The sequence below is a fragment of the Catharus ustulatus genome, chromosome 3 (genome assembly GCF_009819885.2).
Source record: "Catharus ustulatus isolate bCatUst1 chromosome 3, bCatUst1.pri.v2, whole genome shotgun sequence".
In the NCBI taxonomy this organism is placed as follows: domain Eukaryota; kingdom Metazoa; phylum Chordata; class Aves; order Passeriformes; family Turdidae; genus Catharus; species Catharus ustulatus.
Genome location: NC_046223.1, coordinates 20,289,682 through 20,307,892, shown reverse-complemented (window position 1 = coordinate 20,307,892; position 18,211 = coordinate 20,289,682). Strand labels below are relative to the sequence as shown.

Genomic DNA, 18,211 nt, shown 5'->3' with positions numbered 1-18,211 from the left:
CCCTCTTGTGTCTGTGGAGGAGTCATAAAAACAATCACAAGTAATTATTTTTGACTCAATGGGTCAATGATTTGAAGGTGGTGGGGCAGGTCTGGTCAAACCAGACCAAGCAGTTTAGCACCTGTGATTTACCTGGAGCAATGTGGGGAACCCATGGATACAGAGGACAGGGTGTCCCAGTAAAGTGGCATAAGAAGGAGTTTCAAGTGGTCGGAAGGTGAGCACATTCCCTGCACAATCCAACAGCAGCACAAGGTTCTGCTGAGCAATAGGTAATCTCCAAAACTGTTCTGGGCTTGTTCAGGGGGCAAATTCAAAATAAACACAAGTTCTGTTTATCTTTCAAGTTGTGGTGTACTTGTAGAAGGAGAAAGGTCCCAGAACCTGTCATGGGACAGGAATCAGGGCATGGTTTAAACAGCAAAGTGGAGAACAAGAGGGCAAAGGCACTGCCCTCCCTCTCGCCTTTTCACAAAGTTTATGTTACCAGAGACCTTTATCCCAATATCAATTAGTAAAATGTGAATAACAAGGAGCAACTACCCAAAATGGCTGGGAGACCACAAGAGTAATACAGAGCATCCTGATGAGGAATGTACACATTACTTCCTCCCTTCTGTACCACACCTGCTCAGGTGGAATTTTGGTGTCCCAGCACTGCTGCCTGCCCAGCACCCCTCATCTGAAAGAAGCAGGCAAAGACATCTGCAACAAAACCAGGTTTAATTTCCTTTAATTCCCAGGTTTATTTCCCTTCTCTGTGCTCAGGTAGCTGTCTGTCTCTTTGGCACTCTCTGTGTCACGCTTTCATGCTCCCAGTCATCCTGGTCTTTTTAATTAAGGACTCCTCTGTGGACTCCATTCTTGCCCATGAGGAAGATCAGGGGTTTGGGGGTCATGCCAGTAGGGATAGATTTGCTGTCACTGCTTTTGCTTCTGACATCCATCATGTTGTCTTCATCTACCAGCAGATTTTCACAAACCCCACCACACTTTTCACAGTCTGTGGCAATTCCCACTGACAGGAACATTTTCTGATCCTGGTCTGTGATCAAGTGATTCTTGAGGTCAACATGAGGAAGTCTCCTGGCTTGATTGCCCACACATATCCATTATCAAAAAGTCCACAACAGCCTCATCTTTAATGCCTCTCTCCACCAGGATGCTGATGATGGAGAACTTCCAGTAATCCATCGTGGCTGGGGTGTCTGAATCTCCCAGAAATGCCCAACCCCATCTTCTCACCTTCTGGGACTTTGCTCTCAGCACACTCATCGTGAAAATTTCAGTTTGTGAGTTTGGCCATCAGATCCCAAAGCTCTTGCTCTTGCTCTGCTCTGTGAGGACAGACCTGTGGCAGTGGCATTTGCCACTCCAGCCTGTATTTGACCTCGTATTTGCCTTGCAGCTGGGTATCCCACAAAGTGACTTCCCTGAGACCCTGCCAACAAACAGGAAACTCTCGGAAGCAGTCTCAGGAGTTTGGTACCAGTCAGCTGGGATGTGCAGATGTCCCAAGGCAGCCGAACAGCACTGAACACTCCGTTTGCTGCCTGCCCTCCACACCTCCATCCACCTGTTCTCCTTCCTCCAAGCCAAACCAAACGCATGGATTTGACGCACTCGCGTATTCCCACCCAGCCCACACTTCCTGCAGCGCTGCTTTCGCTAAAACCCCGGATATCGGACGGAGCGCATCATCCGCCGCCGCTCTGCCAAGCCGGACATCGGGGCTGTGCTTTCCCCGCTGCGCCGCCCCCTTTATCGCCGCGGAGGTCGCGGCCGGGGCAGCTGCTGAGGGCAGGGCGGTGTGAGGGGCGGGCGGTGTGAGGGCTGTGAGGGGCGGTGTGAGGGGCGGGCGGTGTGAGGGCTGTGAGGGGCGGTGTGAGGGGCGGGCGGTGTGAGGGCTGTGAGGGGCGGTGTGAGGGGCGGGCGGTGTGAGGGCTGTGAGGGGCGGGCAGTGTGAGGGGCGGTGTGACGGCTCTGAGGGGCGGGCGGTGTGAAGGCGGTGTGACGGCTCTGAGGGGCCGCCCCCGCCCAGGCCGCTCCGGTCGCGTAGCGGGGCCCAGGCGCCATGAGCGGCCCGTGGGGTGCGGCGGGCCCGGCGCGGCAGGGCTGGCTCTGGGGGGCGGCGGCGCTGCTGGCGCTGGGCGCCCTGCTCGGGGCCTGGCGCTGGGCCGGCCCGCGCCGCCGCCGCCGCCTGCAGCGGGTCGGGACGGTGCTCAGGCTCTTCGTGTACCCGGTGAAGTCGTGCCGGGGGGTGTCGGTGCGGCGGGCGCAGGTGACGCCGATGGGGCTGCGCAGCGGGGAGCTGCGGGACAGGTAGGCGGGCCGGGCCCGGGGGTCCGCGGTGCTCCGCGGCTGTCGGGTGTTGGGTTTCCTGAGGGCCGGCCTGCGGAGGGGCCCGGCATTAACGCTGCTGGGTCTGGCCGCAGGTTCTGGCTCGTGATCCGGGAGGATGGGCACATGGTGACAGCTCGCCAGGAGCCGCGGCTCGTCCTTATTTCTGCCGACTGTGATGACGGGCACCTGGTCTTGGAGGCCGGGGACATGGAGAGGATAAGCGTGCCTGTAAAGCTCCCCAAGACGAACCCAGTCCGCAACTGCAGGTACCGAAGTAGGCTTTTTCTGTTCCTCTTCACTCTCTCGCAATACTGTCTTTCTCACGTGCTTTTCTTTTCAAGATTGTGTGAGGCTTCGCATTTTCTTATGCAGAAAGTGGAGTGTAAAAGTTCAGTACCTGTGTGTCTTTTCTGTGCTGGTATTTCTCACTGTCTGCCTAAGGGAGATAGAGTTTGAACCAGAGTCTGTACTGACGAGACAAGGCATAGTGATGTTAGTAGGTTTAGATAAACCATTAGGGAGAAATTCTTCACTGGCACAGGTTGCCCAGAGGAGATGTGGATGCCCCATCCACATCTGTTCAAGGATGTTCAAGGTTAGGTTGGATGGAGCTCTGAACGCCTTGGTCTAGTGGAAGGTGCCCCTGCTTATGTTAGGGGAGTTGTCCTAGGTGTTCTTTAAGGTTGCTTCTAATCCAGACTATTCTGTAATTCTCTGAAGTCCTCTGCCATGTGTTAAACAGGAGGCCAGGAATGGTTGTCATAACAAAAGCTCTGCTTTCAATCTGCTAAACACTGGTGAAAACAAACCTCAGGAAAAGATGACACGGTATCAAAGACCATGCGTTACACATCTGCCAAGTGAACTGTGATCTTCTGTCGTGTTTGCTTATTTGTTTTTATTTCTAGTGTTTTTGTTCTTGCTTAGGTGAGCAGCTGCATCTCGGAGCCTTGGTCAGGCACTTTGATATTTCTTGATCACAACTACTGTGTGCATCAGCATTTTTGCATGCATGCTGGTGAGGTGCTAGAGTTGAACCCTGTCTCTAGCCATTTAACTGAGGTGCCTCAGTTAAAAACTTGGTAGTCCAAGGCTCACCCTGAGGTCACAAGGGAAAGACCAGCATCCCAGGGACTTAGGGCATTCCCTGCAGGTGCTACCTCAGAGGAGTTTCAGGTGGATGGGTTACAAACAGTGATTTAGTTTAGAGTTTTGCTGTACGACTGCAGGCCTAGTTACTTTATCTATGTATAGAAATCCATGCTGGAAATCTGCCAGCAGGAAGAGGAAAACCTTTTTCTGTGCTGAAATGTCAATTAATGTGTAAGTGTTTAGAGACTGTAAGTGTTGTAAGGCCCTACAAAGATACTGTAAGTGTTTGTTCTTTGGATAGCAGAGATGGTTAATGCACCAGCTGCTGTAATTGTAATTGTAACTAAAAGAGTGCTGGCAAGGAGCTGCATTTGCTTGCTTTTAACATAAGTCTGTTGCTGTGGAAACCCTTGATCAGAATAGCTCAGCTATCTCTGTTTATATAAAACAGGTGCAAGTTCCAAATGGCAGCATTTCTCCTGGAGGAATGGAGCAGACTTTTACAAACCTGTGCATAATGCCTCTGTGTTGGCCAATGACACAAACACTGCAAAACCACGCAGTTTGCAAGATGTCATTTTTCTAAAATTTGTTGTATCACTGGAAGAATATTTAAATGGCCTAATACATTGCAGTAATGAAAAGTTGGCTTGGATTTTTTTGATTTTCCAGTTTCAGAGCTCAGTGATGTGTTCTTCTGGTTTGTGAGGTTTTTTTTTTTTCCTTTCTTTGCCCTTGGGATAGATCTACTTCCTGAGTGGAAACCAGTAGTGTTGGAAGCTGTAAGAGCCTTGCCTCTGCTGTCCTGCCTGCCAGAAGGCATGCAGGAACTGTGGGATGGAGGGAGGAGAAAGGCAGTCAAATGCTGGCTGAAGCAATGACATTTAATTCCAGCCTGTGTCACAGGGTAGACACAGGATTCCCAGCAAATGGAGCAGGGATATTGATGCCAGCACCCTAATGATCACTCCCCTACATGAGTAAAGGGGCTCTAGGAGCTGGGCTCACTCTAGGTGATGCTTCAAGCTGCCCAGGATTTGATTTCAGATATGAAACTGCAGTGCATTTGGGTCAAAATGGCTACTTTGAAAAGTGTAACAAAACCACTCATGACTGGTGTTAAAGTCTACTGAAGGGTTGAGTCAAAGTTTAGCTTTTCTTGCCAGGAGAATGTTCCTTGCATAAACTTGTTTGTATTCTACTGGCAGTGGCTTTTTGTACCCCATGGACTTTGTTTCCAGCACAAATCTTTAACCTCTCTTAAGATACTGAGCTATTTTTTATGTGAAGTCCTAGCTGAAGAGTCTCACTCACCTCTGGCTAAAGTTTGACAACAGTAAAATCTGAAGAAAGTTTCCTTAACACTTAGAGACACTTTCAGTTAGTAACATTTGCACGTGTCAGTTATGGTAACTAACCACATCATTTCCAACTATGATTCATTTGTTGAAATGAGTTACCTTCCTGTTGATTTCTCAGTAGAAATCTTTGTTGTAGCAGTTGTGCAAATGCAAGAGCAGGCCCTTTTTTCCTCTAAGTAGGGCAAGCAGGTAGGTTTGTTACTGTCACTGATGGGGCAGTTAGCTCTGGGCACATTAACACTAGCTCAGAGCTCATTCTTTCACCAGCTGGTGTTATCTGGTCAGTCCATGTTCCTTAGCTTTAAAAACACAGTGGCCACAAGGACATTGCCCTTTGGGAATGATTAGTTTTCTGTGTACTGCTACCACTGTTAAAACATGTTTTTTACCTTAGAATAAGAAGCTTCCTTGTTCCTTCATGTTCCCAGCTAACTTGCTGATGTGTTGTGACTCTGCAGGGTGTTTGGACAGGATATCCAAGGCAGGGACTGTGGTGATGAAGTGGCTCAGTGGATCACCACCTTCCTGAACTCAGAGCCCTGTCGACTGGTGCACTTTGAGCCCTCCATGATACCGAGAAAGTCAAAGGACACAATCGCCCTTTTCCGAAACACAGATGAGGTAAATGAATGCTCATTTGCTCAGAAGTGTGTCCCTTTAACCATTTCCACCCACCCACCAGAACCTGCCCCTCCCATCTTTGGTGAATGAGCCAAATGAGTTTAGCAAGGTGTGTAGTTGCGTACTAAAACCATGTGAGTATTCTTTTCTGTAAAGAGGTGACTTGCTTAATTTTTACTTCAAATTAGTTTTAAGCTATTGACCATTCACAGCTAAAGAGTCTGAAACTGATACTTGAAGAGGAATTATTTTATACTGTTCTGTGTCTCAGTGAATAGAAAGAGTCATACCTTTGATGATGTTTTGATGGTGTAATTGTTGCACAGGAAGATTCACTCCCTATCCCTTGTTAGGTCTGGGAGTGTACTGGTACAGGTTGTGTTATTTTGTATTTTGTTCAAAGGAATGATGTTTAAACAAGCTGGTTATAGTTGTGAGGCTAGGAATTAAAATTCAAAGGAAGTTTCTGAGGTTTTATTTCTTTCTGTGGGAGAGCCTTGAAGTTATGACATTAGAGAAATATCATGGAAAGGTAAGCAAAGGAGATGCTGTGCTCAGATATCCTTGTATCATTTTAGCCTCTGCTGCCCTTCATGTTTTCTGAACAATTCTCTCAGGTGAAGATGCTTTAAATTGTATCAAACGTAAGGTTTTCAAACAAATTAAAACTGTGAATACCTTGCTTTAGTGATGTTATTATCTATAGAGTATCAGTGTCTTGTTTGTTGTTGTGCAAAGAGAAAGAATATTAAATTATAGACTTTTATAGATATGAATTTGTGATGTAAGGGCACTGAGGTCAATGCAAACAATGTTTCAGCAAAAGGGACATCAGATTAGGAGGGGTGATATTCTGGAATCATAGCAAGAAAGAAAAGGCAGAATTTTTTTGGATAGTAATTTCAATGCTCACCATCTTGTGGTTGAAAGGCATGTACAAGAATGGAGTAAGAATAATGTAAGAGAAAGGCTTATACGCTAAAATTCTTACCAAAATGTCTCTCTTTCCCCACCTCCCCACCTCTGTGGAACTCCACCTCTTGGAGGTCTAGAGGTTTTTAAATACTGTTCATTGGCCTGCTAATATGGCCCTCCCACTGCCCAGGCATCCCAGACTGAGGAATTGAGTAATTGAGTATGGGCTGTTCTGGATGTGGAACTCCCTCTGGTGTTGTGATGAGGCAATTTGAGCACACAAAAATTGCCATGGTGACTGAAATAGGGAAGAGCGTGTTGTTTTCCTTGTTAACCTACTTTCAGGAAAATCAAAACTTGAACGGAGTAGCCTAAAAGGCCACTAGTTCCAATGCCTAATTTTTGCCATGCAGTGACTTTTCCTCCCATGCTCTTGCAGCAGCCTTAGGATTTGGTGGTGTTTGTTTCTGTAGGTTGCCTATCCTGACTGCAGCCCAGTCCTGATCATCTCTGAAGCTTCAATGGACGACTTAAATACCAGGCTGGAAAAGAAAGCTAAGATACAGAACTTCAGGCCAAATATTTTTGTAACAGACTGCAATGCTTTTGAGGAGGTAAAATAACTGTCTTAAATGTCTTTTTGATGGCTTGGTTGTGTTTCTTTGTGTGATGGTGCCAACAAGGGTGAGGAAAGCTGCTATTCTGTGATTTTCACAACTCAGTTCCAGAGAGATAAAGCTTCAGCTTACATCAGTGCATGTGGAAGACTGATGGAGGACACAGGTCAATGAATGATTATTTCTCAAAATGAAGAAGTTCCTAAAGCAGAAATACACTTTTATCTCCCAGGAGGGTTTGCAATAGGAAGCTTGTGTAGATGAGAAGCAAAAACTTACTTCCCCTAAAACTTTCCTTTCTGCAAAACTGTAGGTTTATCAGAGGTCACAGATTATCACCTGTACAGTGAGAATAAATTGCTTTAGATTCAGTGCTTCAGACAATTGTGTGTTGCAGAACAGTATTCATTACTTGTGTGTCTCTTTTCAGATAGAATTATTAGTGTGTCTTGGATTGGATAAATGCAGTGACAGTAGGGTTTTCATCATGGTACTGTAGTGTAACTATGCCTATTTTGAAGGTGCTAGTGAAGGTGATCGTCTGGAATGGTGCACCTTTTTTTGTGAATGACTGTGCAACATCTGGAAAAGTAATTGCATGTTCTTGTGTCTAATGTGTGCCTGATGTTCCCTCAGGACACCTGGGAGGATATTCTTATTGGTGACGTGGAGATGAAAGGGACCGTGTGTTGTGGCAGGTAAACTTTGGAGACCTTTATTTTACAGAGGAACAAAGAGGTTCATGCTCAGAAGCCCCGACTGATTTGGCACTTTTGTCATTGCAGGTGTATTTTAACCACCGTTAATCCAGACACGGGGGTCATCGACAGGAAGGAGCCCTTGGAAACACTGAAAAGGTTATAAACATACCACTGTTTCTTAGACTGTGGGAGAGGATTTAGACTGGACCCCAACAGATGTTAGACTAGTGTTTTAAATGTGGTTTGAAGTTTATATGGGACATAATAATGCAGTGTGAAGGTTTGTGTATATTGGCTTCCAGTCTACTTCTTGCAATTCTATGTGGTAAGAAAATTCAGGAAGTTCTCTTCTTTCCTGCAATATTCATATTCCCTGTCTCTTTCATATCTGCTGCACTGAAAGCTTGGGCTAACAGGTATTTAAGGTATCTAAAGGTCTAACTTTGCTTCTTTGACTTTTATTTTTATAAAGATTTTTGTATGTATTAAACATGAATGAGTGAATGCGGTCAGGCTATTTTTCCCTCCTTTTGAGATACTTGGTTCTCTTAACTACACTATTTATTTAGTTTTTAGCCTAGAATGATGACCAAAGCAAGGCATCATTATTTGCATATCATCTCTTTCATCACTGATATTTTGATGTGTAGGTTTTGCTGCCACTTATTCTAAAGAAGGTCTTTCTCTCTGCAGCTACCGCTTATGTGACCCGTCTGAGAAACACATTTACAAAACTAGCCCTCTCTTTGGGAAATACTTTGCTGTTGACAAAACTGGAACGATTCAAGTTGGAGACCCTGTGTACAAGATGGTCTGGGAATGAAGGAGACTGATCAGAAGATGCTTTTTCCTTTGATATGCAGATTGTTTTTCCATGTACACAGTCACCAGCATAACGTTTTCTTCTTCCTTGCAATATTTTTTGTGCTTTTTAAGGTGCAGGAGGTTCTTTGAGGGTGCGAGGTGCCAGTCCTTTCAGATCATGTAATCTACTGGCTCACCTGTAGTAACCACATCTTTAGTTCTCCTGGAGGCTGTTGTAGAAGAAACTGATCCCAGACAGACTTCACAGCACTACTGTGGGCATCACACCTCCTAAAATTTCCTGTCAACTGCAGTATTGGAATCCAAAATCATGTACAAGGGTTTGCATCATGTCTTAGGTACATTTAGTGCCTATAAAGAACCACAGAAACATTTATGCCAAGTGCAAAGTATGTAAAGGCACAGAGCTGCCTTTACAAGTGATCATGGAATACAGATGGCAGGGCTCTGCTTCCCTCCTTTGGTCCTAATCCTTGTTGGATTCTTTGGTCCTAATCATCTTGCCCTGTTTATGTCCAGAGGTAGTTTTTAGCAGTGTTGCTTTTTTTTTGAAGTTGTTTCCTGAGGATTTCTACTGTCTCTTGAGATTGAAGTAGTATCAGAAGGAGGATTGTGATCTGACTAAATGATAGTCAGGTCTAGACGTGGAGTGCTGTGTAAGGCTGTGGGCTTGTTTAGTTTGTGATCTCTGCTTGACAGTTTGAACTGTCAGTTTTTTATCCTGTGAACAATACCATAACACTGAGGCTGTAGAGTGGTGATGCATTTGCTAACAGCAGTAGAATTTCCAGTTTGACTGAAAGAACTGGATGTTCACTGTGTCAGAGACTTCGTGCACATTGAAGGGGAAGAAAAGCCGTAGGGAGTGATCTGATACTGAACCTGCCCTGTTCAAGCTGCTGTCCAGGCCATTATTGTAGGGCTCATGCACAGCTCCTCTCTGGCTCAGTGAATCCCTTTGTGTAGAAAGTTAGGCTGCAGTTAGAGCATGTTAGCATCCTTACTGGTTCTGCATTTAAATCTCTGGTTTGACCCCGTCCTGCTCCAGTCTAACCAAAATGTCAGCCGTTTGTAGGACACTGATAATTATATTTCCTACTGCATAAAACAAATAAGGGAGAAGACTAGTTAAGTCACAGCAGTGTTATCTTTTCTTTAAATGTTACATGATTTTTTTTAAGTGACCTCCAGGACAAAAGCCTGCCATCTTTTGAATGCTTGTCTGCTTGTTTCTTTTTATGGATACTAAATTTGAAAAGAGTGTTGCCCTAACCTAAAAGAGGAATCAAATTAGCTGTGAAGAATGACACATATGATCCAATCTAATGTTTAGATTCTTCATTTTCTATTGTAAGTATGAAAAGGGAATTTTGATGCATGTTCACAACTCAGACCTGAAAAATGAAGAGCCGTTGAGCTTTGAGAAAGTGCAGGTGGTGGCAAGCCTGAAGCAGTCAGATGGAAGATGTAGTTTTATATTATTTGTGAACTCAGAGTTGCTCTGAATGCTATTTTGCCAGCAGGGTGCTTTGTAAGTATTAGGTTTTCCTGGGACAAGTGCCCAGTTTGAAGTTGCATGTTTGTGTATTGTTATGTCTGATGCAGCAACTAGTGGGAAGAAGTGAGAGAAAAAGCATCTTTTGAAAAGAAAGAATTCTGAGGCTCACTCTTAAAAAGAACATGTTGGAAGTTCTTAGTGTTAGAAGCTGAAAGCTTGTGGAATTCCTAATGGTGTCATTAAGCACAGGCAGCCTGCTGGCCTGCCAAAGCAATCAGTTAAGAGTGTGTCTCTTCATTAAGTCAAAGAAGCGGAAGGAAAAAGAGCTGATTTTTTTGGCTTCCGGCCAAATTTATTTTTTCCATTGTTCTAGCAGCACATCAGCATTTACATAACACAAATTGTGTGGTATAGATCCCATTGCCTCTCATTAGGCTGCTGTCAATTGGGCTGATTTGGAAATGGGGCTGTCTTTGTAAGGAGAAACTGCCATCTGCATCCCTGTTTAGGAGAGGCCATAGCTCTAAACCCCTGATTTACTCCTGTAAAACCTCTTAGCAGGATATGGCTGGAATCCTAGGACAGGTGTGCATCTGAGGACAACATGGTTCACAGATGACACTTAATTATGTGGTCATTTTGTGAAGTTAGGAGTTAGAACATTGCACTGTGAATATCTTCTTATGACTGTTGATTTGCTGTAACTGTAGGAATTGTGTTTGATTTTGTTTATGCAATTTAGAAAATTGACTGAAAAGTGTCAATCATAAGCCACTGTTTTTAAAATTGTGTACTTAAACAATTGTTGATTTTTTTAACTCTGGAGGAAGCAAACAAAAGTATAAACTTCTAATGAATACAGCTTTCGTAAGGTGTAATGTTTGTAAATTTTTATGTTTTCTGTTTAAGCATTTAATTTTGACTACTGTTTCTGAGATCTTCTGTATAGTTAATACTGATGATTTGTATTTTGTAATCCTACCTCTGAGTTCAGAAATATTTGCAGTCAGCCAGAGGATATGTGTAAGAGAGCAGAACCATCAACTATAAGTGGTCATCAGACTCAGTTTTGCAACCTTATGATCTAGATAATGAAAAAGACGTTTACAGACTTAACTTTTTTTCACCAGACATGTATGAAAATAGGGGGAAATGGGTTTAAAAATATGAGAGTTTACTCAAGTCAATCCATGTCATCTCTCAGAGTATAATACCAAAGGTTTTTCTTACAGCATTTATTGTACCAATAGTTCTGGCAGAAGTCTGTGTACAGGAATGACCGTTGTTAAAAGCAGAAATTTCTGGGTTGCTTAAGATTGGTGATGGGTACATTTTCATCCAAGTCTGCCCTCCCTTCAAAAAACCCAAGAAAGATCTACTTCTGCATCTTAGGGAGAAAAGCAGCCTTCCAAAGGCATCACTCTGCTGCTGTATAAGAAGACAAGAGATTCACGGATCTTGCCTCTACAAATGGCAAAAGTTTCAAAAAGGGCTACCACAGGGTGTTCATTTCTGGTCCGTCCTAGCACCTTACGTTTCCTTTGTGTCATTCAAGATCTGTAAGAAATTCCCTGTGCTAGGTATGTTCAGGGCTGAGCACTACACTCGCTAAGTCTGTTTTGTTTGCACTGAAATTCTAAAAAGTGATGCAGGCATAAAGCCAATGTGTGTATCAGTCCTCAGCTGGAAGAGAGGCAGTATTCATACCTCAAATGTTTATATTTTACATAATCTTCCTTGCATTAAGGTTAACAATCTCAATTTAGAATATCACTGTTACTAGTAATTCTTTGCATTTTATCTGAAGAAATTGGTAAACTCAGTAAGAGTTTCACTCACTGGCCCTTTTCTGTAACAAATCTTACTCATCATGACCAGGGAACAGGAATGGTTGGATGGGGAAAGGAGATGAGCAAGGCTTGGGTGTGTAGAGCTTGTGTGTGTTAAGGGCTGGAGCTGCATGAGATGCAACTGTCAATGAAGGCAAGGTGCTGGGTGGTTCCAAGTTCTCCAGGTGTTTCTGTGCAGATGGGCTGAGAATGAGCCCTGTTTGTAAAATAGCATCAATTCCCAGTATTCGACAATAACCTGGCTTGAGGAATGCCACTCTCCCCAGTGGGCCATGGCTCGGCACATTGACTTCAGGAAATCACAGAGTAGGTCAGGCTGGAAGGGACCACACTGGGTTGTCTGGTCCAACCTCCTGCTCAAGCAGGGTCATCCCAGAGCACATGGTACAGGATTGTGTCCAGATGGTTCCTGAATATCCTCAGTGAGGGAAACTCCACAACCTTTCTGGGCAATCTGTTCCAGTGCATGGTCTCCTGCACGGTGAAGAAGTTCTTCATATTTATGTGGACCTTCTGTGCACCAGTTGCTGCCCATTGCCTCTTGTCCTATTGTTTGGCACCGCCAAGGAGAGCCTGGATCCTTCCTCTTGGTACCCACTTTTGGGTACTTACAGACACTGATGTAAACGAACCACAAGTAACTGAGCTGAACATCAGGTAGAGACTATCTTCCACCTGTGCAGAACAAGGATGTGGAGCAGCCTGTGGTACCTCACACTGAAGAGTTTGGGTGGGAACCTCTCATTTTTCTGACACTATGTAAAGCTAAAGCACCTCCCCCTTGCCCTTGGACTGTTATGCATGAGACACCTAGGTTGGCTGAAATTCCACTTTCCTCCAGGAGCAGTGTTGTAGAGAATTGTATCTTCTCTAATGCATAAAATTGCTCTGACAGCTTATCACTGCTTGTTTAACAGCTGACTGTTCTTATTTTCTTTAGGCACTAGATAATAAGCATAGTGAAACAATTACTGTGCTTCACTGATGTGCTAGCCCTCATAGCCTCTTTGCTGTTGAGTTCCAAAACCAGCTTCATTCACTGTTAATTGAGGTTTGTCTTTGAAAGATTATGTAGGATGACAATTCCTCAGTCAGCAGCCACAATTACTTTTAGTAAGTCATGGACAGTTATTTTTAGCAGAGCTACCTCCATGCCTTTGGCATAAGTTAAAAGTGGCAACTAAATCTCTTCATTTTTTCAAGATTTCACACATAGACATGTAGGATTAAAATAGATGGGTAAGAATGTAGTCTTTGGCTGCAGAAAACAAAGCAATAGACATTTAGTTCAGACTCAGAAAATACTTGCTTCATCTCTTCCCATAGCATGGACCACAGGGCCAACTTACTGCATCCTTTGAAAAGTTTAGGTTTTTGAAAAAAGATCAAAAACCACAGTGATAATTGCACTACCAGAATATTATCGTAGAGATCAAGAGTACCTGCAATGTCCTAGATTCTTTCAAGTGTAAAGACTTCACTCACTGAAAAATGATGCTCCACTGTGTTTGCAGTTGTGCAGTTTGAGGGGGGTCCATGTTCACTCTCCAATCCTTGGATTTATCAAGGTAAAGCAGAATATTGTCCTTGCAGTTACCTCGAGGAACAGTACCATGAAGTTTAATTTCCCTCAGTTGTCCTTTATTTCTGTTTAATAGACCTAAAGCTGTCCAATGATAGTTTTTCACATCCTGGGCTGTGTGACTTTTAGCAGAACCAAATCTCTTCCAGTTCACGTTCAAGTGCTGAGAAATGAGTCACAAACATCCTAGTTAGAGGTGCAGGTTATTGTGTAACCCTTGAAGGGAACTAGCAAGACAAATGGAACCATCGCTCTAAACTTAGTTGTAAAAAGTCTGGAAAAATAGTTCATTGTTTCCATGGAATTCTGAAAGTATCTTCTCAGCCCTGGAATTGATTTTAATAAAAGGCTGAGTTTACTTGACATGCAAAAACACAGACTGGAGTCCTTCAAAAGCTGATTCAAACAAGAGCAGCTCTTGGGCACCGTGTCTGATGGAGCAGAAGGTCTGTGCTGCACCTTGCTTGCAGAGAACCCTGTGTGTTACTGCTCTCTAGCTGGAGAAACTACTGAGCTGTGCTACTCAAGCATCTGTCCAAGTGGTCAGCTGGGATCTCCATCAGAGCAAGACTCTTTTTTTAAGGAGAGTGGCAGTGTAGGCTCTCAGAGAACCTATTCTGGGAGCAGCTGTGCTCCAGGAAGCTGCTGGACCTTTTCAGCCCCTGGGAGGATGCTGAGAGCAGATAAAGTTTAAACAGCTTGCTGGGAGTTCTGTGGCACTGCTGCTAACCTGGCTCAGTTTATCACCTGGGCTCAGGTTGGCCTTGTGCAATCTCTCTTGGAAAGCGGTGGCAGCAGTGCTGGGGTCAGTGGTGTGCAGCCATGAAGGGCTAAGTGACATACATACCTATTTTAAGATTGCCAAGAGCAAAATCCATCTCATTTCTGTAGTTTGAACATGCAGCTGAAGCTGAGGGAAGTCAGGCAGTGCAACAGACTATGGAAAGCTGCTAAAAATTTAAAACAAATAAAATTATGTGCTTTTCCCTTTTTTTATTTGGTTGGAACACAGAATGATTTGGGTTGGAAGCAACTTAAAAGGTGATCTAGTTCCAAGCCCCTGCCATGGGCAGGGACACCTTCCACTAGATCAGTTTACTCAGAGCCACATTCAGCCTGACCTTGAATACTTCCAGGGTTGGGACATCCACAGCTTCTCTGGGCAATCTGCACCAGTGCTTCACCACCCTCACAGTAAATACTGCACTTACCAACTGTAGAGAAACTGGAGCTATGGGTGGCTTGGGTGGATAGTCTCCTTGTGTGGGAAGCAGAAGAGATTAGCTCCTGCACCTATGGAATTTAGAGTGTATCTGCAGCCTTAGTTACTTTGCTTGACTACAAAAAATCACTGTATTTAAAGCTCTTGTTTGGTCTCCTTTTCAGAAGAAAACTATAACCTTATTTGCACACATATGTTATAATATTATTTCATTTAATTTAAAACAAACCCAAAAATACCCCCTAAAAAGAATCTCCAAATCCTAAAACTAAAAACCTCTGTCTTTTTTCTGTTGCTTGCTATGAAAAAGATACCCAATAGCACAGCTCCAAGCACTAGAAAGGACACATTGCTGACTAAAAAGTGAGTCCTTCACTTAATGCATTTAATCATTATGAAGTCCTCTGCCAGCATCTCTTTAGTACAAATGCATTTTCCTAAAAAGCCCTGTCAAGTTTAGCATCCTTACAGGAGCCTTGGAACACCAATGTTTGTCTTGTGTTCTGTTGACCTTCCTTCAACCCTAAAATAGCTGTTCCTACCCTGCTGAACTTTCCATGTACAGAAAGACATTTGCAGCCAGCTACATTTGAAGAAAATAAACTGTATTTAAAGCTATTAGTCAGATAGTTCTTGCCCTCTCCAGTCTCCCTGGGATTGTTTGCCCATTTTGAATGGAGTAGGTTTGGATAGCACATGTGTGTCTTGTATGCCTGTTCTGAAGGGCCCTCCCACAGATGCTATTTAACATACCCTCTGTTAATTAAAGGAGAGGTAAGTGTATTTTATCTGTTCATCAAGGTGGAGCTGTCAAAGTGGACTTGGAGCTGCATTTGAAGACCATTTCAAATTTGTAAATTTGATTGTGTATGCCTGCAGGTGAGTCTGAAAACAACCACACTTAAGCCAACCTCATTTATCCTTTTTGAAAAATAAAAATTGGTTGTCCATTATTTAAAATAGACTTCATATAATGCTTTTGGGTTTATTTGTGGAGATTCAAAGTTTAGTCTGCATGTTCTCCCAAAAATTGCAAAATCTTGAAATTCACCACAAAAAATCATACAACACAAAGGTGGTTTTGAAAAGCAATCCAATTCCTTCTGTCATCTCACTTTCTTTTTTATTGGGTATTGCAATATGGATGTTTTTCTTTCCATCTTAAACCCGTAAAATAGTCAGCTGTTTGTGTATGTGTCTATGTATATATATATGCAAGCATAGATATATTTATAAATATTAAATATTATAATTTATAACAATGTTTGTTTATTTATAATAATATAAATATATATATTTATAAATGCCAATAAATATATTTAGTGTTGGACATCTAAGAAATCAACCTTGATTTCAAAATTGTGTACTTTGCATTTATAATCAAATACTTTGTTTTGTCAGATTCCCAAAGATTGTCCCAAACAAATGTCTGAAGGCATCTGAGAGGTAGCAACATAATCAGTTCTAACCAGTTTGTTTCCATTCCTGATTGCTTACTTTTTCCCATGAGAAAAATCTTTTTGGGATAGTATGTTTAACTTGTGGAAGGGAGTGGAAGCTCCATTCCTGCAAAATGTGAAGGTTTCTTGACTTGCTATTCTTGTTTCATGCTCACCATAACCTATTATAGATGCATGCATGGATTTTTCTGTTTTCTTTCCTGGCAGGTTTCCACTGAAAAAAATGGAGGCACTGCTTTTGGTACATCCTCTGGACTAAAAGTCTCCTGGCATCAGTGAAATAAAGCAGGAAGGTACACAGTGTCCCAGCTTGAGATGAAGTTGTGATAATTAGCTTTTGAAGCTTTAAAAGTTGATTGATTTGTTGTTGGGATTTTGGGATTTTTTTGGTCTTTTTTCTTTCCATTATTTTTCTTGGCTTAGTTTTCTTACTCCTTTCCTCATCTATGTTTAATGACTGGAAAATGACCTGGATGTTGCTTCTAAATGTCCAACCTCAGTGCTTCCTGTTGCACTTTAAGTCCCTCTCTGTCATACGGATGGTGCATCCCATAGTGCATTTGAGTGCTCAGTCTCCTTTCCTGCAGGCTGAACATCTTTCCCAGAGCTACAGTGGCTCTTAGTCCATTTGCCATGTAGCCATTCAGGGCGTAGTGCAGCCAGATGGGAAGAGGGTGTTTACATTGGGACTCTCTGCTCACCTTAATGTATGGTGAGGTCAAGGAAAGGAAAGGGAGAAGAATAACTACCATAATTCATTAGAATGGAAAATAGTTTGGGTTTTTTGTTTGCCAAAGCCCAATGAAAAAGGAGTTTCTTCTGGTTCTATTGAGAGCATAGAACCCTCACTGTTCCTTCTGGGGTTCTGTTTTACCTCAGTATGTCAGGCATGTTTCTGGAGAGTGCATAACTGGGGTCCCCTCTTGCAAATGCCACCCCCTGGTGCCTGGTGGGCTGTACTGTATCAAAGGGCTATGCCCCTGTGAAGTGTCCCAGTGAAACTTTGGGGATACTGTGCACAGAGACGACGAGCTGGCCCAGCAGCCTCCCCTTGCTCCAATGTGTGCACATCTCTACAGCCTGGTAAAAGAGTTCTCCACGTGCTGGATGGTGCCAGGTGGCATCCCCAGAGGTACCCAGTGGAACTGGAGAGCAGCCTTGTGTGTGCCATTGACCACCTGCAGCCTGCTTTAGCTTTTGCTGTGACCCTTCTGCTGGGAACTGGCTGCTGACCTTCTCTGGAAAATAATGTTACTTATTTTGGTTTTGAAATTCCAGTAAATCTTTTGCTGTCTTTTGCACTGTACTGGGACTTGTGGGGTTTTCCAGTGTGAAGGGCTTTCCTACAATGTTGTTTGTGCCTGTACTGTCACAGAAGCTTTTGATTAATGCATCACCTGCATGCCAAATTTCTACCTCTTGAAAATGATATACTGAGAAAGAAAGGAAGATGCAAAATCAATTTGGGATATAGGACGTCCCAGGCTGATTCAGTTAGAGTGAATTTATTTATGTTTAATCCCATTGGTGTCAGAAGTCCTGCTTGCAGTCTTCATCCCATAAGGAAAATATGGAAATAAATAACTGACCAAGATTCTTCAGACCTGTTCCAAGTGAAGTTTTGTGCATCTTTTTTGTTTGTTTGCTTCATTTGCATATGTGACTGGAACCAGTCCCTGTCAGTGGTATGGCTGAATAGCAGGAAGCCTTCCATAAATTGCATGGAACAAGCTCAAGCCAGGTAGGGACACAAGGGTGACATGAAGGTTTGACATAGATCAGCTTCTTGAAAATTATGTATGCTGTCAGTCACTGAGAAGGAATAACTGTGCTAAACAAAACCTTTTAAGCTTCTCTTCCACTTTAAGATGCTCTGGCAAATTCTGCAGCAGGGACTAAACAAGTGGGAAAACTATCACCTGGAAAAGAAATCTCTGAGAAGCTTTTGAGGTGATATTGTGGTTTAAGAACGGTACTCACAAACCACACAGTGCTCTCTCTCACTCCCCCATTTTCCCTTTCGTTTTGGCCAAAATTGGGTATTTTTAACAATATTCTTTTACTGTCCTTTTGATGGATCAGAACAAATGGAAGAAAACACTCTTCATGTATTACAAAAAAACC

General features: G+C 43.3%; 1 protein-coding gene across 1 annotated transcript; it reads left to right on the top strand.

Moving 5' to 3' along the window:
- The first annotated feature begins 1,593 nt into the window (after nucleotides 1-1,593).
- On the top strand, nucleotides 1,594-10,834 carry MTARC2 (mitochondrial amidoxime reducing component 2). The gene is made up of 7 exons (XM_033055295.2): nucleotides 1,594-1,775; nucleotides 2,436-2,609; nucleotides 5,255-5,417; nucleotides 6,806-6,946; nucleotides 7,586-7,647; nucleotides 7,735-7,806; nucleotides 8,344-10,834. The coding sequence occupies exons 1-7, from the start codon at nucleotides 1,609-1,611 to the stop codon at nucleotides 8,471-8,473; spliced, it is 909 nt and encodes a 302-aa protein (XP_032911186.1). The 5' UTR covers nucleotides 1,594-1,608; the 3' UTR covers nucleotides 8,474-10,834.
- Nucleotides 10,835-18,211: the final 7,377 nt, after the last annotated feature.

Excerpts from the sequence above, each read along its gene's own strand:
- MTARC2 (XM_033055295.2), top strand. The coding sequence starts at position 1,609 with ATGGATTTGACGCACTCGCGTATTCCCACCCAGCCCACACTTCCTGCA. Across the intron at positions 2,610-5,254 it reads AACCCAGTCCGCAACTGCAG|GGTGTTTGGACAGGATATCC; the intron begins GTACCGAAGTAG and ends GTGACTCTGCAG. Across the intron at positions 5,418-6,805 it reads TTTTCCGAAACACAGATGAG|GTTGCCTATCCTGACTGCAG; the intron begins GTAAATGAATGC and ends TTGTTTCTGTAG.